The sequence below is a fragment of the Chrysemys picta genome, chromosome 19, assembly GCF_011386835.1.
Source record: "Chrysemys picta bellii isolate R12L10 chromosome 19, ASM1138683v2, whole genome shotgun sequence".
Classification (NCBI taxonomy): Eukaryota; Metazoa; Chordata; order Testudines; family Emydidae; genus Chrysemys; species Chrysemys picta.
The window spans coordinates 18,817,004-18,844,842 of record NC_088809.1 but is presented as its reverse complement, the minus strand read 5'-3'; the positions used below and the strand labels follow the sequence as shown (position 1 = coordinate 18,844,842).

General features: G+C 46.5%; 2 protein-coding genes across 7 annotated transcripts; both read right to left on the bottom strand.

Moving 5' to 3' along the window:
- Nucleotides 1-90: 90 nt before the first annotated feature.
- Nucleotides 91-12,872, bottom strand: ORAI2 (ORAI calcium release-activated calcium modulator 2). Of its 6 annotated transcripts, none has more exons than XM_005284429.4 (4): nt 12,734-12,859; nt 11,686-11,898; nt 8,364-8,604; nt 91-777 (listed from the first exon to the last, which is right to left on the bottom strand). In XM_005284429.4, exons 3-4 carry the CDS (start codon nt 8,589-8,591, stop codon nt 232-234), a joined length of 774 nt encoding a protein of 257 aa, XP_005284486.1. In that variant the 5' UTR covers nt 8,592-8,604; nt 11,686-11,898; nt 12,734-12,859; the 3' UTR covers nt 91-231. The 6 variants fall into 6 exon arrangements, with proteins under 6 accessions (XP_005284486.1, XP_042713676.1, XP_005284487.1 ...); XM_042857742.2 differs by having other exon boundaries at nt 12,730-12,858; XM_005284430.4 differs by lacking the exon at nt 11,686-11,898 and having other exon boundaries at nt 12,734-12,872.
- A 4,318-nt stretch (nt 12,873-17,190) lies between these two features.
- On the bottom strand, nt 17,191-27,547 carry PRKRIP1 (PRKR interacting protein 1). Its single transcript, XM_005284424.4, is given in 7 exon segments — nt 17,191-17,930; nt 20,257-20,324; nt 21,782-21,867; nt 22,705-22,805; nt 25,572-25,604; nt 25,607-25,649; nt 27,428-27,547. Coding segments are annotated over 7 exon segments (567 nt in total). The 3' UTR covers nt 17,191-17,814.
- Between the last annotated feature and the right edge of the window lie 292 nt (nt 27,548-27,839).

Below are 27,839 nucleotides of genomic sequence, written 5' to 3'. Positions count from 1 at the left end.
GCAGTATCAACTTAAGTACACAATTGTGTAGGACTAGAAATAGGCCAGAGACCCCATTAGTTTGGAAAAGCACTAGAACCCATTGCCCTATAAATCAGGCAATTCACATTTTAGTTTGTTAGACCCCCAAATAATCCATCATTGGTTTGGGTTGCTCATGTTAGCAAAATATTTATTTTGCTCTTCGCCTCAGCAAAATGATTTGCTTTGAAACAGATCCCTGTTCCTCTGTCACACTACCTGCAACCCTCTGTCATGTCCATCTAATTGCACTTTCAGTTTGTGAAGCTCTTCAATCTCCCGGTTATGTCGCTCCGTTTTGTGCCGCACCAGAGAACGGTAGAAGTGAATGGTGAAAACAACAAAAATCAGACCCACTGGGACCATGATGATGGTGGAGACCAGAGCCGCTTGCCAGCCCACATGGCCGCTGGGCTTTTGGATGACGGTAGTCTCGTTTTTCATAATGGAGTCCACAGGCAGAAATTTTATCCAGCACAGAAGCACCACCTCAGCGAGGAAAAGGAGGATTCCCAAGACTGTGGAGAAACCCCAGGCCAGCTCTATGTAGACATGCATGCGTTCGTGTGGGGATTCGCTGATGGAGTTTAGGTTGTGAATGTTACTCACCGCTTCCACGTTAGGTAGTATACAGGTGCTGATGAGAAGGGCGAAGAGATGAACTGCTACCAGCACTGTTGTGCAGGCACTGAACGCAATCAGCAGCATTTGGGGGTACTGATACTGCATCTCTAGTTGCACCTCCACCATGGCAACCTGGGGGGGAGGGGGAAAAAAGGATGGTCAGTTGCTAGAATTCCCATATTTCACTTTTCAAGGCTCCAGTTCAGGAGAGCATCATTATTCAGAGTGCTTAAAGCACATACTTAAGTGCTTTCCTGAATTGGGGCCTAAATGGATCATTCCTTTTTTTCCCTGAAGATGCATGAACAGTCTGTATCTTTCCCTTTCTCGAGGCTAACTCACAAAGTTACATCCAAGCCCACAGGAAATTATTTCAACATTGCACGGTTGTTTTTTTTAAGCAAACTCTCCCTTAAATTGTGACCCATGTGAACAGCATCAAATAAAAGGCTCAAAAGGGGAATTTATTAGGCAGCAAGTGTAACTTTGGCACAGATAACAGCGCAGCCAACCATGCAGTTCATCACATAGTTTCAGTTTGCATCATTAGTAGTCACATGATAGGAAACACTGACTTCTGGTGTAAAAAGGGTTAAGTCAGAAAAGTTGTAATTCTGGTCATTGGATAGGGGATACTATCTCTCAAGCTATTGAATAGTTTAACTAATCCTTGGTTAAATGGGTGCCTCCTATTATTTTAAATCCTTATGCCACCACAAATATAGCCAGATCAAGGAAATTATTTCCATCCAGAGTATCTTTCTCAGTTTCCAATAACTACTGAATATTCAAGAGAAATGGATGATAGCTGCGTTATGCATGCTTAGTAACTCCATATAAGTGAAAAAAGAACAGGAGTACTTGTGGCACCTTAGAGACTAACAAATTTATTAGAGCTTAAGCTTTCGTGGGCTACAGCCCACTTCTTCAGATGCATATAGAGTGGAACATATATTGAGGAGATATATATACACACATACAGAGAGCACGAACAGGTGGGAGTTGTCTTGCACTTTTGTTTCCAATGTACTCTACAGAAATTAGCTTCACAGACGCTCACTTTATAAAGTGTATTTGATCATTTTGCCCATACACTGTTGAGTTTTATCACTTCATTAAGTTAAGCTCCATGTAAAAAATAGAATGGAGCATGTTCAACAGAGCAGAGGATTGGGTGTCAGGACTCAAATGCCAGTCCACCTCTACTACTGGCTTGCTGGGTGAAATTGGGCAAGTCACTCAACCTGTCTGTGACTCAGTTTCTCCATTTATAACAAGAAAAATGCTCAGCATAACTATATCCCAGGTTTGCTGTGAAATTTAATCTTTGTAAAACACTCAGAAAATCCAGAGTTACGAGAAGCTATGTAAGTGCAATGCCCCTGTATAACAGTAGCAGTCAGATACTATACGTCTCCGCTAGTCAGCCTCCAGCATATTGTTCAAATTTGTTTGCAGCTGTATTTATTGATTTTACACTGATTAACAAAGCATGTCAGTAAGCAAAGCAATAAAAACAAACGTGTTGGCTCATACTCTCCCTGATCTTGTATTCCAGTAAGGCCCCATCACCCATGTCTGTTAACAAACGAGGATCAAACAGGGATGGTTTTTGGATACCAGCACCAGATCAGTCCCTGTCAGGAGGGACCTCAGTATGTTTACAGGAGCTTAGTGGAGGCAGAATGAATAGCTTGACCATAGCGCTGGGTGAATGGATTTCATTGGGCCAAGTGTCCCCACTTTTACAAAGGTTCCATTTGAAACATGTCTTGAATAGCTGTTCCAGGCTCTACACAATACCTCAATTCATTTATTGTGGGGTACGTCCTATTACAAGACCCTTTAAAATGCATTGGGAGTCCAGGGATACACTCCTGTTTCCACTCATGTTAACGGAAGCTCTGCAGTTAATTTCAGCGGAACAAGACTAGGGCCTAGGCTAGGGTGACTGACCTTTCTACCTGCCATCTACTCTGAAACCACCAGCAGACTGATTAGAAGCTTGCAGGAAAGTCGTATTAGCAAATACATACAGCATACCGGTGTACACAGGTGACATTGTTATTTTTGATTTAGCTGAACAAAACCTGTTCCTACAGTGACTGAAACTGTGAATCTCCATGTTCTTGGACTTCCAACAAATTGGAGAGAGTCCAGAGGAGAGCAATAAGGTTAGAAGGTTTAGAAAACATGACTTAAGAGGAAAGATTAAAAAACCTGGGCACATTTAGTCCTGGGAAGATGACGACTTAGTGGGGACCTGCTAACAGTCTTCAAATATGTTATGGGCTGTTATAAAAAGGATGGTGATCAATTGTTCTCCATGGTCACTGAAGGTAAGACAAATCATCAGGTTAATGTGTGACCAGGAAGAGATAGGCTAAATACGAGGAAAAGCTTTGTAACTAGGTTACCAAGGGAGGTTGTTGAATCCCAGTTATTGGAGGTTTTTAAGAACTGGTTAGATCAGTGATACTCAGACCTCAGTGGTTCAGGAGCCAAATTGGTGATCAACATTACCCAAAAGAGCGAGAGTAGTGTAAATTCATGGTTTCATTTACTATAGTACTATTCACATTTAAACAGTATGACAGGGGAAATATTTAGTGTCTGTGTATATTATATATAATATATGTTATTCTCACAGCAAATAAGGCACATTAAACAGCCACTTGCAGTTCACAAGCCACAGTCTGAGTGAGTATCACTGGGTTAGACAAACTCCTGTCAGGGGATGGTCTAGATATAGTTGGAGGTGTCTCAGCATGGGGGAGCTAGACAAGATGACCTCTCCAAGTCCCGTTAGTCTTACATTTCTATGATCATATGATTCTCATTTCAGTAAATACATCAAGTGTTTTGGATACTGAATCTCCAGAAATATTGTATCCTTTCACTAGTGTTTACATACCGCTTTCCAGGGCTCTTCACTGGCTCTAAAAATGAGCTCTCTTCATATGTTGACAAAATTAATGAAGGTTTTAGCTTTGCCATCCATTACAAGCATGAATCTTTTAATCAAAATGTATGTTTTGTTAGAAATATGCTTGCAGACGTTCTCTCCTTGTAATTCTCTCTGTGTTGATTCAGCGAGGGACCCATCAGCCCTCAACTATTTGAGTTCCAAAGTGAAAAAGGACTCTCATTCTCCACTTTGCTGTTCTACAATGCTGCATGTCAACCACACCATATTAGACTGGAAAAATTATACAGTTGTTTGAGGGAGAGTACCAGACCCAAAGGACATATACAGTATTCAGCATATTGGACAGGAATTTTACCTATATATAGGATTTAAGGCTTTTTATTAATCAGCCTGGCTTGCCAAAATATCAGTTTCCACTTGCAATTGCTACCCTTTGTGCGGACAACAGTTTCCAGTTGATTGGGTGCTCCCTGTCACGCTAACGTTCCCTAAGGCTGGCCTTAGTGGTGTGAACTGATGAATCTTTAAGATTGACTGATGACTCTGTGAAATTTCACAGGTAAGCAACAACAGTCCAGAGGAAGATGGACAACGGGAGGTGGAAGAAAAGGAGGAAGAGATTTTATTTAGCCCAAACAAGTACTGAAGAAACGCAGTCTCCTCTTAGCACTTTTCCCCTCAAAGGCTGTCGTTACTCTCTGGTCAAAATCAGAGAAAAAGGACAAGCTAACATGCTAGAAGTCCTGGTAAATGTTTCAGTACATGTAATTCAGCATAGGGTCAGCCTGGTAAAATTTTCCATATTAGTCATTTAGTCAAGTTTATTTTTATACCTAGAGTTTATTTTAATCTCTCTGTAAAATAAAATATTTTACTGGACAATTTAGACAGCTCGAAGTTAGTCTTGGAATCGTTAATTCAAGCAGTCACTGGTGGACATCTTTGAGAGAGAGAATAAACTCTGACCTTGAGGGAGGCAGGCAGGCACAGGATCAGACCATTTAAACACAAGAGTTAGGGCAGAAAGGAGATTGCAGTTTTCTTCTTCGTATAGCGACACAGAATGACCGGCAAGGACCATTGAGAGCGCATAGCCTCTGGGTTCCTAAACTGTAGGTGTCATTAGGCTCTCAATATTTAACATAGTGTTGTATCAAACACTACATTGTCTCACCCTGGCCTCAGGGCCTTATACTCCCTTAACTTGCCCCTGGAAATGTAGCTAGAGATACCTAGAGTTCGATCCCCCAATTTGCTGAGCAATTTGCCCTGACACAGCAAAGAACTTAAGCATGTGCTTAATTATAAGCTTGTGAGTTGCAGCATTGAAATCAATGGGACTACTCATGCATTTAAAGCTAAGCAGGCACTTAAGTTTTTCGCTGGGCAAGGCAAAGGGCTCAGGGTCCTTGCAGGATTGAGCTCTTGATTTTTTTCTCCATCATCACATCATTTAGTTCAATATACTCCCTGGCTTCTCCATAGCACGATTACAGAGAACTCTCTTACCTTCAGAAATGGGGCTAGGACTGATGCTGTGAGGCAAGATGTTGACAGTAACTCTGAACACAAATATATTACCATCAGGCACATGGTTGGGCAGCCTCTGCAAATAGTCAGGCCAGTAGATCTGGGCGGGGGGAGAAACCTGGACAAATCTCAGAGCAATTTGACAACAAGCCAAGGAGGCTGATTGCAGAAGCAGCTGTTATCTCAGACAGGAAAATGATGAAGGGGATTTCTGAAGATCTTTCTTCTGAAAGTGAATTTAGTGCTAGTCTGAGACCACGGGTACCAGAGGCCCTCTGTTTGCAGTGGTCACAGGCCAGGTGCAGTGACAATGCAGACCTTCCCCACCTGCCTCAAACTAGACCTAGAGGGAATATACCTACAGGAAAAAGAGGAGCTCTGTCTTCCTGACCTATTCGGTTTTGGCCTCTCCGCTAAAACGGCCAATAAGAGCATCAATTAGTGATGATTTGTGTGATAGGATGCCTGCCCAATAGGAATGGGACCCAGACCAGCAGCTTGATTCACATAGATCATTAAACAGCTATCAGCTGGTAACAATTTTCAGCCACTACTGATCTGTGTTGAATTGAAAGCAGCAACAGGGTGGTGAAAAGATCTGAATCCGCGTCCCATACTACATTATTTTGGACTTATTTTATTTACATATTTAAATATACATAAGACTTGGGAATACATTTTACTTCCATCAATAGCCAGATTGTTGCCTCTCTTAGGACAGAGTACACAGCCTGCTTAATAAGTATTTGCCTACCAAATTACTGCAGCAGAAATAAATTGGCTGCAAATGATACCATGGTCGTTAACTGGGATGCCCAATTCTATCAGTTGGAGAAAAATTAGTAAAAAGACTTGCACAAATTAAAGGAATCCCTATATTCTGAAAGTTAGGTTTATGAAGAAAACATTGCAAGTAATACCAAAGACCAGAGATCCCACTTCTTTGAATGTAAACGCACGCCATCCAAAATGAAAGTCATTTTGGTCTATTTTTGTTCCATTTTTAAAAAAAAATATACCCAAACAACCAGTACTCCTTGGAGTCAGCTCTGAAGTTCTCACAACAGTTGCACTGAAAAAAAAATCTAACAGATCCAATAGCACAAAGTGAAGTGGATAATTTTAGCAGAAACATCTAAACACCTTGTGAATATGCCATAAATAGAAGTCAGATGGTTTATATTGGATATTTGCTGAGAACTTTCCATTGCTGTTTGTGTTCAGTGAGTTGAGAAGTAGTGTTTTGTTTTTAAAGTGACCACTGTGATTTCCGATCCTGCAAACAGATCTGTGTGGGTAGACCCTGAGCCCAGGAGCAGTTCTGTGAACTTCAGTGACACTCCACAGGGGCATAGAAGGTCCGTTTGCCTAGATCAGGTTGCAGAATTCATTATAGCTAGGATAATGACACTGTTCTTACTACAAAATTCTCTCTCTAAAGACATACAACAATTATGCTAAATACTACTAAAAGGAAGCAGATTTTACCTATAGATTCTAATAGTGCCGAATAGCCAAATTCTTGTAAGGAAAACAGAAAGGAGAATAAACTCTGGCAAGTCACGTGCAAAAGTACAACCAAGCCAAGTAAAATGTATTTTAAAATAAAATAAAGCAGGCTATGAAATAATTTGAAGGGCAACTAGCTAAAGACACACAAACTAACAGTGAAAAATTTTTTTTAAGTACATCAGAAGGAGGAAGCCTACCAAGCCATCAGTGGGGCACTGGACGATGGAGGTGCTAAAGGAGCACTGAAGGAAGACACGACCATTGCAGAGAAGCTACATTAATTCTTTGCATCAGTCTTCACTACAGCAGATGTGTGGGAGATCCCCACACCTGAGCCAGTCCTTCAAAGTGACAGATCTGAGATGCTGTCTCAGACCGAGGTGTCAGCAAAGGAGGTTTTGGAACAAATTAGTCACCAGGACCAGATGGTATTCACCCAAGTATTCATCTAAAAAATATGTATTAGAATTGGAAAAAATACTAAGAAGGGCAACAAAAATGATTAAGGGTATGGAACAGCTTCCATACGCAGAGAGATTAAAAAGATTGGGACTTCATCCTAGAAAAGAGAGAACTAAGAAGGGCTATGATAGTCATCTATAACATCATGAATGGTGTGGAGAAAGGAATAGAGAAGCAGGGGTGCTGGAACAATTTTTATAGTGGAGGTACTGAAAGCAGAAACCACATATTTGGTTGTTATTACTACTTCAAGACAAGGGGTGCTGCCGCACCCCTAAGTCCCTAGTTCCAGCACTCCTGGAGAAAAGTGTAATTTCCCCCTTCGCATAAGAACTAAGTGTCACCCAATGAAATTAATAGGCAGCAGCTTTAAAACAAATAAAAGGAAGTTATTCTTCGCACAGTCAACCGGCGGAACTCATTGCCAGGGGACATTATGAAGTCCAAAAGTATAACTGGGTTCAAAAAAGAATGAGATAAGTTCAAGCTATTAGCCAAGAGGGTCAGGGATGCAACCCCATGCTCTGGGTGTCTCTAAATCTCTGACTGACAGATGCTGGGGACAACAGAGGCCGGATCACTCAATATATTGCCCTGTCAGTTCATTCTCTCTGAAACATCTGGTACTGGCCACTGTCAGAAGACAGGATACTAGACTAGACCCAGTACGGCCGTTCTAATAACCAACTTATTAACTATTGATTTTTACACTCAGAGCCGTCTCTTGGGTAGGACAAATCGGGGCAACCACTCTGGGCCCCGCGCTTTGGGGGGGCCCCCGCAGGCCAGTGCGATTAGTCAGCTCAGTCGGTCCCAGAAGACGCAGGCACGGGAACTAGGGGTGCGGAGGATGCTCCACCTCCTCACTACCACACATATCTGCTGCGCATGCATAGGGATAGGAGTTTCAGTTCCATCCACCAATGAGTGAGATCCAGAGGTTCGATAAGGGGGAGGTTCATCACTTCATCATCTTATGCAAGTGTTCTGTTCATGCCAAAGACTCTTGCTGGCTGCCAGTTAGCGACCGGTCAGCTGATACTTTGGGGCCTGGGTTTGGGGGCTCCCTGAGACTATTTCTAGGCAGCTGATATCACAACACTGCAACAAATGTCTCGAGTTAAAACTTTTCAACAGCAGACCAACAAAAACGCACACACTCTGATTCCTTACCACCTAATAAGGAAATGGAATGTCCTGCTCTATGTACTGAAAACAACCCCTATTAACAAAGGAAGATTTTACACAACTCAACATTCACAATCCAGCAACTAGAAATACATACCATAGCAAATCCAGAGAGCAAAGCAGACGTTCTGCTGGAAGCTTTGAGCTTGGCTCGACTCAGGTACAGTTTTCTCCATGCGAGGGCCTGAACAGAGTGATGATTTGAAGTGACCAATTCCAGATAGCTACGCCGGACCCAGTCCCGATAATCCATGCCCTTTGTGCCAGGTTCAGAGCCGCAAGCAGGAGTGGCAGGATCCGCCGGGACATTTAACTCGGAACTCATGATGAAAGCAATGCTAGAGAAATAAAACATTTGCATGTTCAGGATAGCAATAACTATTGAACAGGAGAGGGCAATCCCACAGACTGTTTTATTAGCCTGATTTGTAGAAGATGTATGGATAGGAATTCAGTAAAAAGCTACATTAAAAAAAAATTACCCTCAGGAGGTAGATGTAAACTAGATTGCATGGCATATAGAGCTCTAATCTCTCCTCCCTGCTCATCTGTAACTGCTGTGAATGCCTATGGGAGTTACAAGGGGAAAGACTACATAAGTAAGGCTGTGAACTACTTTCAGCATGAGTTCAGGATGGGTTGGTGACAGTTAACCTTTGTATCTCTAGGTTGCTGCCAGTTTGCATTTCAACTTTAAACCATTGCTTAATTCTGCCCCCCACCCCATTCTTCTTTGTTTGTTTTAAGATGGTTGCCCTTATTTTTTTCAATCTAAACCTTGCTTGTTCTTTCTACTTTGTTTCCAAAGTGACACAGTTTAATTCCATGCTGCATCATGGGTGTGTCTCAAAAGCTTCTTATTAAAGCACTGCTGTAATATCGGCTACTGCATTCAGTGTGTCCATGTTCATTATTTTCTAAATTGAAGCATTTTCAATTAAGTCGCCCTGAAAGAGATGGGAATTTCCTGCAGTATCCTTGAAAAACCTTATTGAATTAAATGTAAGTAGCTTTGGAGTTCATTGTATCAAAGGCAAATTTTATGTATTAACGTGGGCTGGGATTGTATGTAGTATCGTTGGGGGGGGGGGGGGGGGGGGGGGGAGATGGGATTTCAACCTGGGAAGTTTTATAAACTTCAGAGGACTATTTTCAACAATGGGCCAGACAAAAATGGACTTTTGGACAAACAGTGTCAAAAGGTTTGCCTGGGGAATCTCTAGGGGGAAGCAAATGCAAATTCCCACCTCCAGTTTGGCAAAAGTCCAGCCTTTTGAAGCTACATCCTGAAGGGAGGACCATTGTCTACTGATTACCTGTCCTAGAGTCACAAGGTCAAAGGCCCAAGCTGTATAAAGGAAGGACTAACCTATTCTGAGCTAAGGCTGGTATGAACTTGTAACCTCAGAAAATCTCCTGTGTGGGTTTTGAAGGACTGACTCCTACCAAAGTCCATGTTGGAATTTGGGGAGGGGGAGGGGTTGTAGGCTCTGGTTTGAGCGCTTAACCTACACACATGCTAATCTTTTGTTGTTTTAATATGTTTTCACTGTAATGCCTACACCTTCAGAATAAACGTGTTCACTTACAAAGAGCTGTGTGGTAACATAACTGCTGGCAGTTAAGTTGGTCGTAAGCCTTCGAAGAGCAAGTAAAGTACAGCTGTGGGCCTGTTTAGGAAGTCTGGTTTGCTGAGAATACCACAATGTAGGTAGGGAATCGTGCAGCCTGGGGAAAACCCCAGTCACATGGGAAAGGGAAGTGGGTCTCTACTCAACAGAGGTAACAAGTGGGAGTTGGAAGCCTAAAAATGGGTGCCATTGCTGGACCATAGAGGGGGAATAGAGGTGCAGTTGCCCTGAACTGTAACAATCACATCATGGAGCACAATTCATTTTACAATTCCTCCCGCCACCTGAGATTGCAAAGATACGAAAGGAGTTGAATGGCATATAGCGTAGAGCAGTTGAACTGGCTGATACCTTGAAAGGGACAGCTGTGGATTTCCTAACCCACTCACCCCATTCCATGCTTATCAGCCAATATTTGTGCTTCTTTACGTCTATCAGCCTCGCTTAGTGAAGGAAAAGATGTGATTCTTAAAGGGAAATCAGATTTTACTTCTCAACTATGTAGTTTCATAAATGTTCAAACATCATCAGATTCAACCAACTGTCTGAAAAGCAAGTTAAATCAGCAAGACTATTTCAAGTGACCACATACAACACTGGCCATGACCGAAACATCACCTTCATTAATACTATGAGTTAACCTTATTGCTATTTAAAAAGCAACCTCTTGGGGTATGATCACAGTGTTACTCGTGGACATGGACATACAGTAGAATTTAACTGAGCAGGGTTTATGAACTCTAGCACAAGTTTGAAACTCGTATCCTAATTAGGAGGTTTCAGATCAACAACAGAGACCTTGACCCTGCAATCAATCCTTGTACCAACAAGACTGCCACTGACCTCAATGAGAGTAACACACAGGAGCTACTGCAGAACTGGATCACATCAGCATTCTAACGCTATGAATATTTATACGTATCTAAAAGGAACACACATGACGTGGTACTAATTCATCTCAGCACCACACTTCAAGGTCAAAAGCACCTTGCCTTTAGTTTGGCACAAGTTACTTTTTATTCACAACCATGCAGTACAAATGGAGACTACAAACATAACTAATAAACCAGTATTTTCCCCAGGGTTTCAAGCAGTGATGGAGGTAAATGTCACTCGAATGCCAACAATATGTAGAAACGGTCTTCATTCCATACACTATTTTAAAATGGATGCTACTTCTACATGCCATGGTGAACCAGGAATAGAGTAGGTTGTTGTGGCCAACAAGGGAAAGTTGCTCACCAGCAATTTCTACTATTTTGCAGATACAATGACAGAGGATTCTCACTCTTGAGTCTTGTGCTCTGCAAATTCTTTCAGATTTTGGCCCTCTGACATGGTGATAGTTCGAGTGCAAGACCCTCCTCCTGGTCAGCTTGCACCAGCAGCTACAGCCTCAGCCCTTGGGGTATTCCTACTCCGCTCCTGAACTGTGCGGGAAGCAAGACCTCCCAATTTATTTCCATTCAGAAATCAGATAAAATGTCTATAAAACCATCCCAAGGCACGTGACAATAAAAACCAGAACAAAATCACAGAAACATCCCTGCAAACAAAGAAGGAGAAGGAGGCTCCACATGGTAAGTGAGACTCCAGCATGATATTTTCAAGAAGCCGATTCACAGGTGAATAATTTTCCCTTTTCAAAAAAATACCGTTAGTACAGGATTGTGACTCTGAGTGCAAGCAGCTGGACAGATGACCTAAAATGAATGTGAACAACACTGCAACAAGCAAAATAAGAAAAGGCCAATGCCAGATAAGCAACAAAAACGTTGGTGGGAGCACCTTTTCTGACTGCAGAGGGAAATGACTGGATGGTTCTGAGGGCTGAGATAGGAGACCCAGAAGGAGATTCCTGTAGGGATGGTGTCTTTAACAGAACAGTTTTACTGCACAGTAATCGCTAGCCAGACATCTGAGTAGAGAGGCAGAGTAATTCTAGGAATCCTGGTCCTGCCCCTGTCATACTGCAAGACAGGAGACCACCAGCTGTTGCCTCTGGTAGAATGGAAAAGAAAGGGAAGTTAGGGCAGATGTGGAAGAGCGTAGTAGTGTTCTCCAAAGTCTATTCACCAGCACTAGGTCACGTTTTGGACCAAGTGACAAGGAGACTCTTCCACAGTCTAATAGTCCAGGGGTCCTCAACCTTTTTCCTTCTGAGGCCCCTCTCAAGCGGATATAAGAACTCCACAGCCTACCTGTGCCACAACTGGTTTTTTTCTGCATATGAAACCAAGGGTCAGCACTCGGGAGTAGCAAACAGGACAATTGCCTTTTGCCTGATCATTTGCTGAATGAATCACAGCAGGGTCACTAGGATTTCAGGACCCTTGCCCGTAGGGTGACCAGACAGCAAGTGTGAAAAATCGGGACGGGGATGGGGGGTAATAGGAGGCTATATAAGAAAAAGACCCAAAAATCGGGACTGTCCCTATAAAATCGGGACATCTGGTCACCCTACTTGCCCGGTTTCACCATCTCCATCGGCTTCGCGACCTCCCCGGGCCATGCCTGCCTATGGGAATGGGGGTGCCGGGGGAAGGGGTTTCCTTCCCTCCCTGGCTCTCAGAGCCCCCCCCCCGCTGTACACGCGGCTCCAGCCCCGCTGCGGCCATGGCTTGGCCCAGCCCCCCACGGCACTGGGACCCGAAAGTGGAACAGCCCCAAATCACAGGCCAAGCCCCGGGACAAGGGGCGGGGGGGGGGGGGTCTCGGACGTCAGCTCCCTCCTTAGCCCGGGGCACGAGCCCCAGCACCCGGGCACTGAGCCCCACGCCGGCCCCGCCGCGCCTCCCCGGGCCCGACCCCCCACGGCATCCCCGCACTCACGCACCGCGGCGGGGGCCGTGCCCGGGCGGGTCCGCTCAGCCCCGCTGACTGCGCTGGACCTGGAGCCGCCGCCGCCGCCGCCAAACAGACCCAGCCGCCTCCGCCGCTGCCACGGCAACGCCGGACCCCCCGGCACGTGACTCGGGGAGTCCTGCACCACGTGACCGGAGCAGCCCCGCGCCAGGCGGGGAGGGGGCGAGATGGGCGAGGCCTGCGGCTCATCCCCTTGGGGATGGCGGGGGGGAGACTGGGGGAATCTGGGGCTCACCCCCATAGAGGGGGCAGGGGGAGTCTGGGGTCAGTTCTCTGGGGTGGGACAGGGGGAGTCTGGGGCTCACCCCCATAGATGGGACAGGGGGAGTCTGGGGTCGCCTCGTTGCAGGGGAATAGGGGGAATCTGGGGCTCACCCCCATAGAGGGGACAGGGGGAGTCTGGGGTCGCCTCGTTGCAGGGGAATAGGGGGGAATCTGGGGCTCACCCCCATAGAGGGGACAGGGGGAGTCTGGGGCTCACCCCCATAGAGGGGACAGGGGGAGTCTGGGGTCGCCTCGCTGCAGGGGGACAGGGGGAGTCTGGGGCTCACCCCCATAGAGGGGGCAGGGGGAGTCTGGGGCTCATCCCACTGGGGGGGGGGAGGCAGGAGGAGTCTGGATAGGAGTGGATGGGGCAGGAAGGGTGCAGAGGGCCCCCCCTCCCCTGCAGTGCTGGCCCTGGGAGCCACAGCAGCCACACACACTGGGGTACCTCACTGCTAGGGGATTGTGTAACCCCTGCGGCTCCCAGAGCCAGGATGGGGACTGTGGGGCTGGCCCTGTTCATCCCAGTCTCCAGGGAAATCCCAACAGGTGGCAAATCTCCCCAACTCTGCAATGGGCAGACCCCCTCCCCGCAGGTCCCAGCACCCTGCAGGCATAGCCCCTTGGCTGCAGAGCACTGCGGGGATGAGAATGGAGGCACCCCCCACTACTAGGAGCTGCGTCTGCCACACCCATACCATGTGTGGTTTACAAGCATCAGGTGGAGGAGTGCATTTGGCTGCTGCAGTGTCGTGCTATATACAAGGCATAGATAGAGCCAATGACCCAGGAGCAACCAAGTGGATAATCGTGTTTGCAGGGCCTGCAATCTTTGAAGGAGGCTTTTTTGAAGATCAAAAGACAAATCCGGTTGCATCAAAATTTCATCACACGCCCATTCTGATGTAATCGCTATTCTTTGCACCGAGGCCAGGAGGGACTCAATAGGATGGAAAGAACCACCCTGTTTGCTTTATTGGAGAATAAATAATTATGCACCCCCGCAATCATCCATCTATCTTCCAAAACATCCCTGTTTGTCCCACTGAGATGAACTCAGAAAGGCAGAGACCTCCTCTTCTAAGCTGCAGCCACTTCTGGGCCGCAGCACAGGAAAGTATCCCTTTGTATATTAGAAACAAAGCCAGAGTGCTGCGTCTTCTCTCTATAGCCTCTGCAGGAAATCGTGTAGGAGCCCATCACAAGAGAGCAGGGAGGGGGACTGCATTGCAGGGAAGAGGCTGTATTAGTTCTTTACTTAAAAAGGAGATGCAGGAAAATGGAGATTCCATACCAGAAGTTACCAGGACAAAGTAGCACAATAGGGCAGCTTGACCCCCAAAGTCATCCCCATCTTTCAGAAGTCAGTTTTCTGGGTGGGAGGGGAGAAGGGGAAGAGAGAGAAAAAAACAACACACAGCAAAAGCCCACTAAAGGGACTGCACCACTCCAAATAACTTCTAGCCCTACAATAATATAAATATGTATTTAATTGACTTTTCACCATTTAGGTTGTTCAATTTTTGCATTCATTCAAGGTGAGATGCTGAAAGTTGCTTAGTTTTACCACTGTAGGCTTTATTTTACCAATCCTCATTTGGGACTGCATTGGACTAGAAATCCAGAGACCTGGGTTTCTGCTACTGATTTTTCATGGGACCCAGAACAAGCCACTTCCCCTGCTGTACTTCAGTTTTCCTTTCTACATGAGGATAATGATACTAATTTTCTTTTATAAGATCACCACAGCAGACGGTGCTCTTCGTCTTTAGGGGGCAAACATACTGCATCGATATTTACTGTACAATGTCTGTGGTCTGGAAGAGACACCATTGAAACATATCCCTAAAGTAGCTTATACAGTTCTTTGCAGGATTTCTTGCAACATACACCAAACATGGCCTGAACTGGCGCACACATTCAGCCCTCCCAGAGACTGCCAGCGAGGGAGACAGCAGGACACATTTCACCTTCAGTGGTGCAACATCAGTCCTTTGATGAGTTTCTCATACAAGCTTAATGTTCTTGGAAGGAGATGTGTGTGTGTACACAATTCGCTATAGGTCGTTAGGGAGTCATAAGGCGACAGAACCAGGCAGCATAGCTTGAATGCAGTTGGACCCTAATGTAGTGGGATAGACAAGTCCATCTTCACCATTCAGACAAGAGTCCTCCGGTGACACACATGCCTTTTATTAATGAAAAACCCCATTCATTTCATTCAGTCCAGCAACTTGACAGCTCAGAAGAGAAGCAATGCCTCAGGGTATAGTTTATTCATGAGACTCATGCTCCTCCCCTCCCTTTCCCCACATACAGGCTGGGAAACAATCTATGTTTTACCTGTCACCTACAAATCATCCTAGTGTGGAAAGTCTGCCCACCCTCGTGCCTGCCTGGAGCAAGCAGAGGGCACAGCCCTTCTAACTCATGTCTGTACCAAGATCCCTGGGGAAACGCCACTGATCACAGCGTGTTGTTCACGTGTAGCGTACCTCCTTCCAGCACACTAAACGCCTCAACAACTACGTGGGTGAAAGCAATCACTACGCTCTCGCGTGAGCTCACAGGAAAAGGAAAAAAGATAAACACACCCTGTCACCTGTGGGTGAAAAATCTTTCAGTCCTCATCCACAAAGGAAATCTGCACAATACCTTCAAAGGACGAGCCTGGGAATTTAAATAACTTTGCTAGACACTAAAAATCATGGACGGAATAGGGACACTGGAATTGTGGCTCACTACAACAGCCACTCTGCCCCACTCCCAGCTGCCTTTCTTTTCCCCTTCTCCCACATGACAGGTGTTGACAGGCCACTTCACCTTGAAATATACATTAACCACTCATGCTAAACAATCTGTTCCACCTTGTATTTAGCTGGGACATGGAGTACATTTCCCAGACCTGAAGAAGAGCTCTGTGTAAGCTCAAAAGCTTGTCTCTCTCACCAACAGAAGTTAGCCCAATAAAAAATATTACCTCACCCACCTTGTCTCACTGATCATGGAATCATTCAGTCTCTTCAATCCTATTCCCCGCATTGGGAATGGGCTAGAGACAGCATACAAAGCAAAAAAGGGCATTACAGCACCACCTTCTGCAGCGATGAGCTCCCAAGAGAGCACAATGCAGCTTTCCACCACTGAAGGAGAGGTTACCTTGCCACAGGCCATTAAGGAAAGGGATCTAGTCCTCAAGAACTGGAAAAAACTCTGTGGAAGCGACAAAGTCTGTTTCCCTGTTATGCAGATAACTTTACAGAGAAACATAACATTCACTTGCTCAAACACCACAACTGGTTTCAGGCAGCAACATCAGATGCAGTGGGCTGATCTAATAGTCTCCCTTTCTTTTAAGGTTATTTTACATAACTTAGCATCAGCAAAGGCTTTTTGGACTAAAAGCATTCAAAAAAATGACCAGCACTTCCAAGTTAAAAAGAAACAAAAGTTGTTTTCTTCAATTCAAGCTGCAGGCAATGAACACAATAATGGGTTTGGGGTTTAGTTTTCAGCGCAGATGGAAGGTGCTAGATTGACAGCTCCTGAAACCTAAAGTCCTCGCTCCACAAAACGGGCACAGTTCAAACAGTGGCAGGGCAAGATGCCCTGCAAGTGTGCGTCAACCCTGAGGCTGCATTGTGCTGGGGCTTTTTGCAGAGACCGCCCCTAAGACAGTCTTTAAGAGAAGGATGCGTGTCCCAGGACCACAAAACATTTAACACAGCAACACAAGGTTCAAAGCATGATCGAAAGAGAGGCTGCTATCCCTTAAGAGATGACTGGCTCTGTGGTGTTTACAGACCTACTTTCTTTTGGAAAAATGAGAAGAAAAAGTTCCTCCTATCAGAAAATTAAAGGCACAGTATACACAGCAGCTCTCTACAGTCTCAAATCTGTTATCTCCATGTTAAGCGTCAGTATCACTACTCATCTCTTCATCCCCTTAATCCAAACATGGCTGGGATGGCACAGCATTGCCATATAGTGTTAAGTATTTCTCCTTTACTGTAACTCTAGATTTCCTGGAATTTCACACACTTCTCTCCCCCCCATGAAACAAAGTATCATGTTCTTTAAAAACTCCTCAGTCTAGCTTTAAAAACAACAAGCAAGAGGTTCTTGTTTTAGTTAAATCACATTCAAATAAGAGCAGACAGGAAATCAGACATTCCCTTTTTATTAATAGAAAAATTTAAAAGAAAGTAATAGGGCACATCTGAGCAATAAAAAAAGGGTTTCTCTGTTTAAATACCTATCACACCCGTCTAGCAACAGAAACCGACTTATTCGGGTTAGAGACGGGCCCAATACAAAACCCCAAATTGAAAACACTCACAGTGTGGGGAAGTCTGGGCCCAGACCAATCTTTACTTCAGGCTAAATTCTGCCCTCAGTCATACATCCCATTCCTATTGAGTTCAATGAATGTTGTGTACACAGCCTTCAGGGTAGAATCTGCCCTAAATGTTGATGGATATGTTTTAGATCTCAGCCAGAAAACACTTTGGGCCATGCTAGAAAGAACTCTAGGGTAACGCAGGCTTGTGGCTGTCTCGTTAGAGCAACCTTATAGCAGACTGCACAGCAGTTATACAAGCAGTTATGAAAATATTCTTATTTGGCAGCCTTCTACCAAAAGCCTTTGGGACTCAGATGTGAAGGTCACACCTCCACTGTCAAGCAGGTACAACATATGCTAATGGGTTCTGCCCAGCTGAAATGAAAGCTTCTGTGTTCCTGAACATAAAGTAATGAACGTTGTTTCCAGCTGCCACTGCATTATCATCATCTTCTCATCACAAAGCTGGGCTCTTCTGTATCCTCCTCCTTCTCCTCTTCCTCCTCCTTGGTATCCTCATCTTCTTCCTCACTGGTCTGTTGCTCTTGAGACTGGTCAGACTCTAATGGGGTAAAGAGAACGTGTTGATTACCTGTAACAAGGCGTGCATGCCAATGTATTAAACAGCAGGGTAACCTCAGAAATTAGAAGAGAAAAAGCTTATTAGGTTACCCACCTTGTCCAATCCTAAAGGGTCACTGCAAGATTGCTCTCTACCATGTATTTACCAACGTTTTGTCCAGTTAAATTTTAAAGGCCCCATGTGACAGGCTTCCAAATGAAATGATGGACACACCAGAAAAATCACACCTTCAGGAATACTCCCTCACTGCATCTTCTTAATTGTATCCCATTGCTCCTAGTTATTACTAGCACTTCATGTACCACTAGGTAATGCCCGTTCAAGATCACAGCTATTTTATACCTAGGCTGGGATCTGCAACAGATTGACAGGTTTGGCCTTGCTTAGGAGTATGCCGAGCTCTTTGGGGTATGTGTTGCAAACCAGGTTCATGAAAAGCGTCTCCGGTTTCAATCTGTTGGAGAAGGACCAGACCTGGGACCATTTATCAGAACCCCAATGATGACCTTTGGTTGGATACAATGGGACCCTTCATCCAAAATCCCTCCGCCAGCCCCTGCATCTGAATTTGGTTTGGGACACAACAGTACTCATCCCAAGTGCCAACCCTTGCCCACAGCATTTATTTTTTAGTAGTTTGATGCCACCAACTGGTGAAGCTGTGTAATGTCGCTTGATATTAGGCACCACACTTTATTGGAGAAAAGAAAAAAAAAAAGCGAAGGCGACAGGAATTGGATTCACAGTCCTGGAGACTGATGTCCTATTTATTCAGAGAACAAGCTTCCATACCCAATCCAACCAATAAACTTCCACCTTGCTTTGGAAGGGCTCTCTCTAGAAGACAGAGGGGAGTGTGACCTCTGTTGAGACTTCCAAGACATTTGCCAGCTACAGCCAACTGTGATGCTAGTTCAAACCAACAACCTAGTTGTGAAAGATTCCACATCACATCACAAGTCCCTGATGCAGCAATTCCATCCTCACCAGTACACAATTTTAGTTAAATATGACACTAGTCAAAATAAAGACTCTGCAATTTACGTTCCCCTCGAGATCAAGCTCCACAACAAACTAACGAACTGATAACAAGGGACCAAATCCACCCGTAGTGTCACTTCAGTGGAATTACGCCAAGGATTGACCCTCTGATTTAATAGGTCACAGGCTGGCAAATGTCAGGTTCAAATAAATGTGTGTTTTACAAGCAGAAATAGTCACACATCTAGCAAAACTGTCAGCATTGCTACAGCCCTCAAAGACTTCCCGTGGAATCATAATTCAAAGCCACAAAGTGCAGTTATTTCTAAGAAAAATGAGTTATAGTGCTCTCACTAGAGCAAGTGTTTGATTCTCAAATCAGTGATCTTGATTGTACTAAAATACCTGATTTTCCAGATTTAAACAGAACAGCTATAGAATTGTGGAGGTTTCTTTCTACATGTGGAACACGGATGGTACTGGAATAGATCACTCTTTTACATGCAGTACCCTAAGTCAGTTTCTGGCTGGCCACAGAATATGTAGTTTTTTCCTCAGTGTGGTTCTAATTTTTCTGCCCTGTCCTCAGTGCGCAAGACTATTTTTATGTCATCTGATTCCTTTTTAAAAATGCCTTTTGTAAAATGCTCTAATTCTGCAAGTTCTCAGTTTGACCGAGCCAAATATTTGCAACAGCATCACCTTAGAAAAACACCAACGTTAGCTGCAGTTCAGGAGCAAACGGACCCAGTTTGTAGGTCAGCGATATTTGGAATGAAGGGTAACATTTTCAGAAGCACCTAAGGATATGTCTACATTGCAGCAGGGAAGTTGCTTCCCAGCCCGGACAGACAGACGCGCTAATTCTGCTCAAGCTAGCACGCTAAAAATAGCAACGTGGACACTGCAGCATGGGCAGTGGCATGGGCTAGCCACCCGAGTACACACCCGCTCAACCCTCTTGGTCCGTACTCTGGTGGTGAGTCTGCGCTGCTATCTCCACACTGCTCCTGTGAGTGCACTAGCTGGAGCAGAGCTAGCGCGTCTGTCTGCCCCTGCAGACATACCCCACATGATTTACCAGCCTAGCTCCCATTCTAAGTGAATTCCAATGGGGCCTTTGAAAGTTGGACTGAAATTTCAAGTTTAACAGACTGGCTTGTCCTCAATCACACAGGTACAAACTGCAGGCTCAGAGGGTGTGTGTGTGGGGGGGGGGGGGGGGGCGGGGGGGGGAGGGGGGAAGAGAGGAGAATCAGCTATTGCCCTTGTATTGGAAAGCAGAACTGAGCCCTGAAAAAGGGGGAAATTTTATTCCACTGACCTTCTTGCTGCTTCTTTTGCTCAAGTTTACTTTTCTTAGCCAGCAGTTTCTTCTCTTTTAACTTCTGTCTGTAAAACAAGAAAAAACACTTGTAACTGAAAATTCCAGCATGTCCATATTTTTGTACATTTTAATGTGTTAGACAATATGTTGCTGTCAGATTTGAAACTTGGACCTTAAAAGCCAAGTTCAGGTCAAATCTGGCCTCACATTTCCGTTTAGTGAGAGCAAAGTTTGACGAAACAAGACCAACAGAAGTGTCCCCAAGTTGTTTTTATTCCAACTGAAAACTTTCTATTTTAGCCATTTCCCTGGGGGACTTGCAACGCAAGTGCTAGTACAGGAGAACCTGAAAATGGAACAGACATGAAACAAAAATGAATGTGACTCATCTATTTTCATTATCCAAGGTAAAAAGCCCCAAAAGCAAACAGAATGGCGAAGTCAGTTTGTTAAAGCTGAACATTTAAAAAAAAAAAAAAAAAAAAACAGAAGGCATTATCAATAACAACAATTTTTATATACAAGTTTTTAACTTGAAATCATCTCTCTAACTATACTGACCTATTACAAACATCTCCCCAGCAGCGTGCTTCAGCTCTAACTTAAAGGCAGCACCTCTAGGCGTAGGAGGGAATTTCAGTCTCCAGGGCTCATTCTCTCCTTGGCCCTTATGTCAAGAATGCTAACAAGGGACCAGTAACAGTCAAGGGTGACAAGGCTGTTTGTGATGTGGATATTTGTGCACAGATACATTAACTGAGACCAGCAACTAATTTCACAGACCTTTCAACAGCTGGTAGCACCTTTCAGTCACTAGAACCCTGAACACTGACCTCCAGTGGTGGTGAATGGAAGCTGCAGGGGTTCAACACCTGAAAATTCAATCCTCTAGGTGTTTTAAAAAGACACGGTACTAAACGAAGATTGCAGACTTCACATGCCTCCATCATTCCGATACAATTCCTGGAGTACGCTTGTTAACAGGAATTTATCCGTGTCAATCCCATATATGCTGATGGATGGCAGTCATTTACGTGGTTTTAAACATTTCACATTAATCAGTGGTTCCATATATTTGGTATATTTTCAGAGCTAAATTCATTACTGGTATAAGAGAGCACACACAGTACTGTTGACTTAAATAGTCAACTTAAGTAGTAAATCTGATCTGCAGTCTTTTTGAGCGTCCACATAAAACAATGAGCTGAATAAATCCTGTTGATTTATACAGAACACTGATCTACAAAGTCATCCGCTTTTGTTCTGCAGGCTCATACCCCTGCAAATTCCCAAGATGCACAGTCATTTTCTGAACTTAAAGTTCTTGGCTCCAAGTGCTACAGACACTCACTTAAGAAACTTTTAATGGTGACACTTTTGAAACTGATCTCTGTAGCCAGACATCTGAGCTGAAAGATCTGGAGAGTGGAAGACAGCATTTAGCCATAGTACGTAGCTACAGGCAGGACATAAAGCATTTAGAGTTTCTGTGTTCAGTCCCCCGGGAACAATTTGCTCTCACCGCTTCCTTCTGCGTTTCGCTGTCTGCTCCTCTGCAATTATCTTATTCTTCTCCAGTTTCTTCTGGTATTCCTCATCCAGTTTTTGCTGTAATTGATCATATGACATTTTGGTTACAATCTAAACAAAATGTGATTATATAAATTGTCTCTCGATGTTGGGAGAAGTCTCTTAGCAGACACACTGGGAAGATTTGCCAGCAGGTTTGGTGTGCGTGCCTATTTATATTAAAAGGTGTGTATTGATAAGAAAAATGTTCTATGTAAAATTTAACAGCCAAATTCCAAGATCCTTAACTGAGAGGGGAGGGGGAAAGAGTGAGGTCTCAATCAACATCAATTGCAGCAAGAACCTGAGGATTTGGCCCTAGAAAATTATATAGCAAAAGAGGGAATAACATGGAAGACATCAGCAGCAACATACGAATCAAGTGGCTTTAAAAGATGTGCTGAGGGACAAAGATCCATGGGAGAGCAGTGTTGATGTATCCCTGGTCCAGGACTTGAGAGCAAGTCCAAGAGAGTGCAATTTTTGATTCCTCACTTTACAGAAGTACTTTGATGCTGTCTTTGTAAGCGAAGGGCTGTTAGTCAAGGAAGCATAACCAATGCTGCTCACTTTTTTGGCTGGGAAGAATCTACTCATGTTTCTATTGATTTTTAAAGCATTTTTAAGTCGTATTTGGGAACGGGGGCATAAGCACTCTGGCTTAGTCCACCTCCAGCAGGGTCACCCACTACAGAAAGGGGATGGCACGGTCTGATGCAAAGAGCCAGATGTGTTAACGCTGGTTTTCCAGGGCCCATATCCCATATTAGGAAAAACAGCCAGCTTGAAGTTCGTCTGATTTCAGACACTCTTAGAAAAACAGTGCAATGAACACTGAGTAATCGGACAATTGACTGCCGTAAGGGGCCCGCTTACCTTCTCAGCCATGGCATCCATGAAATCCTGCCTCTGGTACTCTCGCCGACGAAGATGTCGGTACACATGGAACTCCCCACTGCCGGCTCCAGCGCTAGAACCTGCCAACGGCACAGGGATCATTAGATAGTCTGCTACTCTTAGTACTGTCTGTGACGTTTCACTCCATATTCTTTATGAAAATATGCTTGTATGAATATGACATAACTCATGTACTTTATGCAAGATGGGTCTCGTAAGATATCATTGGAAAGGTTATAATTTACTGAATGCGATTCTCCAATGTGTATGCCTGTATCATTTCTGTACCTGAAGTTAGGAATAGCGACTGTGTATCTGTATTTCAACTATGCTACCTTGGGTGAAGCCCACTGCTAACACTTCAGGTACAACAAATTTGAAAAGCCAGACAGGGCTGATGACCCATCAGCGAGGACAATGGACTGTGAAAAGGCCTGGCCTTCCTCCAGACTGCTCCATACTGCCACTGACTCATGGACGCTGTGACACTACAGAGTCAGGTGGTCTTGTCACCCGATACTAAACATTATCTGGCACTTCTTGTAACTTTCCACTGGAAGGGAAGGGGGGGGAGAAGGGGTCAAGTTTTGGTAACAAAGGATTCTCACCTTATGTAAATCCTATTTAAGGGTGGGGAGAAAGGCAAACATGGCTCCTCCTCTCCATGGTGTGTCTGCCCAAGAAGAAAGATTGCTAAAGCCACCTGAAGGGAAGGCCGGGGGGGCGGGAGGAAGGGGTCCAGATTGAGACAGGGGTCCACTCTGAAATGGAATATAACTGGAACTCTGAACCATAGAAGCTTTGCAACCTGCCTAAAATCACATTTAGGGTGAGAATTTACATTTTGTAACCTATTTCTTAAGTTTATTGAGCTTAGCTTGCGTACTTTGGTTTATTGGTTCAGTAATCTGCTTTGTTCGTCTGTTTTCTCTTATATTCACTTAAAATTCACCTTTTGTAGTGAATAAACTTATTTCTTGTTTATAATATAATCCAATTTATGTAATTTCTAACGGGGGGGGGGGGAGTTGTGCATATCTCCCTCCACATTGAGGGAGGGGGCGAGTTTCATAAAACCTTTGGGTTTGTGCCCCTTAAAGGGAGTGGGCACCAGAGTGTTGGGGCGAGCCCCTAAGGCTGAATCTTTCCAGATCGGATCTCTGTCTCTCTGTACAGCTGGGTGTGTCCCTGCCTGTGTGCTTGACTGGAAGAGGCTTGTGAGCCTAGCCCAGCAAGGCCAGGTAAAGGGAACCCAGGCTGGCAGAATAGGTTGACTCAGTGGCACCCCAGCACATCATCAGGTGACACCCCAAAGGGCCCAAACCTGTCACACTGTATACACAGCACCTCCTAAGGGAAGGTCAGAGTAAGATTTACCTAAACTCTGCCCCTTTAAGCACTGACGTCTGCTGAGGAGATCAAAGGGAATGGCCCAGGGTGCGGAAGCAGAGTCTGGTGTGCTCTGAAAGGACTCAGCAGCCCTGGGGCGTGTGTCTGGAGACTGAGTTTAACAAAACTCCAGTTTTAAAAATGTCCCTGGTCTAAGATGCTCCCAAACGGATGCCTATGGGATTAGGGTGACCAGACAGCAAGCATGAAAAATTGGGACGGGGGTGGGGGTTAATAGGCACCTATAGAAGACAAAGCCCCAAATATCAGGAGTGTCCCTATAAAATCGGGACATCTGGTCACCCTATATGGGATACAACTGACTGAGGGACTGTAGGAAGTAAAGACCATCACAAGTTGGTAACAGCATATTTTTATCATCGATTTTTATCCAGCCCAGGTCAACAGGGTTTGAAAGCCAGAGTGAGCTATGAGACCCCAGTGGCTCAGTCCAGCTTCTGTTGGTTGGTCAGCAGCTCACAACACAAAACCATCACCACCGTCAGTTCATTGACTAGACCTCTTGCCATCAGTCTCAGCTGAGTCTCTAAGAACTGAACGGGCCATGGAGACTCAACTCATCCCCCATCCTGGTTCAAGTAACGGTAGGTTGACTGGGCAGTGTGGTACATCTTGTCCTGCTATGCACACACAGACCAGTCCCTCCCACCTGCCCCCCTTTCCACATGCATCACTAAGTCTTATACAAAGTCAGGGAGGGAGAGCAAATACAGTGGTAATGAAACCTTTGTAGTCTTTTCACCACACATCCTTTTAAGGCAATAATGGTATTATAGATATAATTGGCTTCCCCTGCCCTTTTGCAAAGTGATCCTTGGAGTTCCCTCTTTCTGGTGTCAACCTGCACCCGGACTCTCACTGGGGCTTCACCTGCAGGATCTGTCCCTTCCCTTTGATTGCTAAACCACCTCTTTAAGGCCCCAATTCAGCAAAGTACTTAACAGAGACACGGTCCCAAACCAGAGGATGGTCTTCAAGGCTCAAGTCTAAGTATCAAGAGATCCAGGTTGATCCTGGCTCAGATGTTCATTATGTGCCTCAGTTTCCCACCTTCTGAGAGATGGGGATAATACACTCACAGAAGGGGCTGTGAAGTCTGAATTAGCATCCGCAAAAGCACTTTGAGATCCTAGAGGAGGACAGAGTTACTACTTACTATCAATATAGCAGCACCTTGCCGCTACCCACATGGTCAGAAGCGCAGACGACCGTTTTGGGGAGGCTTAGGTGCTGTTCACATTACACTCTGAAAATAAACAGCCACAACGTAGACTAATAAAAGGACCACTTGGAAAAATGCTACCAAAAGCCCATTCCTGCTGCTTTTCTTAACAAAGGTGGACAGGAGAAGAGCTCTCTCCCCCGTCTTTATTGCACATTCATCTAGGATTGGCCATTTGATCTATAGTTATTTGAAGAATAGCGAGAGCCCTTACCCATAACATCTCTCACAAATTCCGGGGGAGGCGTGGTGCCCATTCATTTAGTTTTTCAGGAATTGGAACAGTCTTATCCTACAACAAGAAACAAGCCAACCATCAATATCTCCTCTGGGCAGAGAGTGAAGGTTTAATGCATTATCGAAAGTTGATATACACACAATGGTGGAATCTCTCCATGTCAGCACAGATCTTAGTGGAAATAGAATTGTGCTAGCTCCTTTCCCCAGCAGAAAAATTGGGGATCAGTGGCCCCAAGGGACAGGAGTCAGGGTACACCCCCAGAATGGGAACTGGAGGTCAGTGCCAGCCACCCCTCCCCACACATACTGAATTTGGGATTTCCTCCTGGGATACAGAATGGAGGGTTACAGTGTCTACCCAACACAGGGGATGGGGGAACTAATCCCCCCAAGGGGGAGGAATCAGGATGCCCCAAGCACAGAGGTATAAGGGATCAGTCTGCCAGGGAGGAGGGATCAAGGTGCCCCCAGCGAAGGGGTATAGGGGAACAGTCAGGGAGGGGGCGCGTGGGGGGTTGGTTCAGGCCCCCAGCATAAGGAGGGATGTCAGTCCCAAAGGGGACCCAGTCCCAGGGAGGGTCAATTTGGGCCCCCAAAACAGGGAGCAAGTTCAGTTGGGGAAAAGGGTTGGGGTACCCCTGGGCAGCAAGGGGGGGATCAGTTCCCAGAGGGGGGATCAGGGTGCCCCAGGACGGAGATGGTGGGGACAGTACCCAGTGGAACCAGTCCTGGGAGACAGGGGTGTGGTCCAAGCCCCCAGCAGAGGGGTGTGGATCAGTGAAGGAAGGGGAGTTTGGTTCAGCTGGTGGGGGTTGTGATGCCCCAGGGCAGCAAGGGGGGGGGGGAAATCAGTTCCCAGAGGGGGTGGGGGTGCCCCTGGGCAGCAAGGGGGGATTCATTCCCAGAGTGGGGGATCAGGGTGCCCCAGGATGGAGATGGTGGGGACAGTACAAGTGGGACCAGTCCTGGGAGACAGGGTGTGGTCCAAGCCCCCAGCAGAGGGATGTGGATCAGTGAGGGAAGGGGAGTTTGGTTCAGCTAGTGGGGGTTGTGATGCCTCAGGGCATGAAGGGGGATCAGTCCCGCGGGGGAGGGGGGAAGGTTGACGTGCCCCTGGGTAGAGCTGAGAACAGTGGGACGGGGGCCGGTCCCGGTCGCTCGCCGCGGTGGGTCAGGCCGGGGGATCAGTCGGGGCCCGGGGCGCGGCACGGCGGGTCTATCCGGGGGATCAGTCGGGGGCCGGTCCGGGGGCTCGCGGGGGGACCGGGGGATCAGTCGGGGGCCGGTCCCAAGGGCTCGCGGGGGGGCCGGGGGATCAGTCGGGGGCCGGTCCAAGGGCTCGCGGGGGGGCCGGGGGATCAGTCGGGGGCCGGTCCCGGGGGCTCGGCGCGGCGGGTTCTGACCGGGGACCGGGGGATCAGTCGGGGGCCGGTCCCGGGGGCTCGGCGCGGCGGGTCGGGCCGGGGACCGGGGGATCAGTCGGGGGCCGGGCCGGGGGCTCGGCGCTGCGGGTCAGTCCGGGGGGGCCGGGGGATCAGTCGGGGGCCCGGTCCCGGGGGCTCGGCGCTGCGGGTCGGGCCGGGGGATCAGTCGGGGGCCGGTCCCGGGGGCTCGGCGCTGCGGGTCGGGCCGGGGGATCAGTCGGGGGCCGGTCCCGGGGGCTCGGCGCTGCGGGTCGGGCCGGGGGATCAGTCGGGGGCCGGTCCCGGGGGCTCGGCGCGGCGGGTCGGGCCGGGGGATCAGTCCGGGGGCCGGTCCCGGGGGCTCGGCGCGGCGGGTCGGGCCGGGGGAATCAGTCGGGGGGCGGGCCGGGGGCTCGGCGCTGCTCACCGGGTTCTTCATGAGCCGCTCCAGCCGCAGCCGCTGCTCCTCGGCCGCGCTCCGGGGGATGACCAGCGGCTGCGGCTCCTTGCGGGGCCGGGGCGGCCGCGGGGCCGAGGGCGCCGCCATCTCCGGCCTCTGCCGGCAGCGCCTGGGCCCGCCCGGCCCCTGCTGATGACGTCCTGGCGGCGACGGGCCGCTGCTCATTAGCATACATGAATATTCACCAGGTCAGGCGGATTACTATGAGTTCTGTGCATATTCATGAGAACGTCAATATTCATAGCCAGGCGCTGATCAAGAGCGTGTCTACGCCAGACCGTGTTATTGTTATTGTAGGGTCGCCTGGAAGCTCTGGCTCCTTATTCAAGCAGCATCTCTTGCTAGCACCGGGCTGTTGTGTTTTTATTGTAGGGCCACT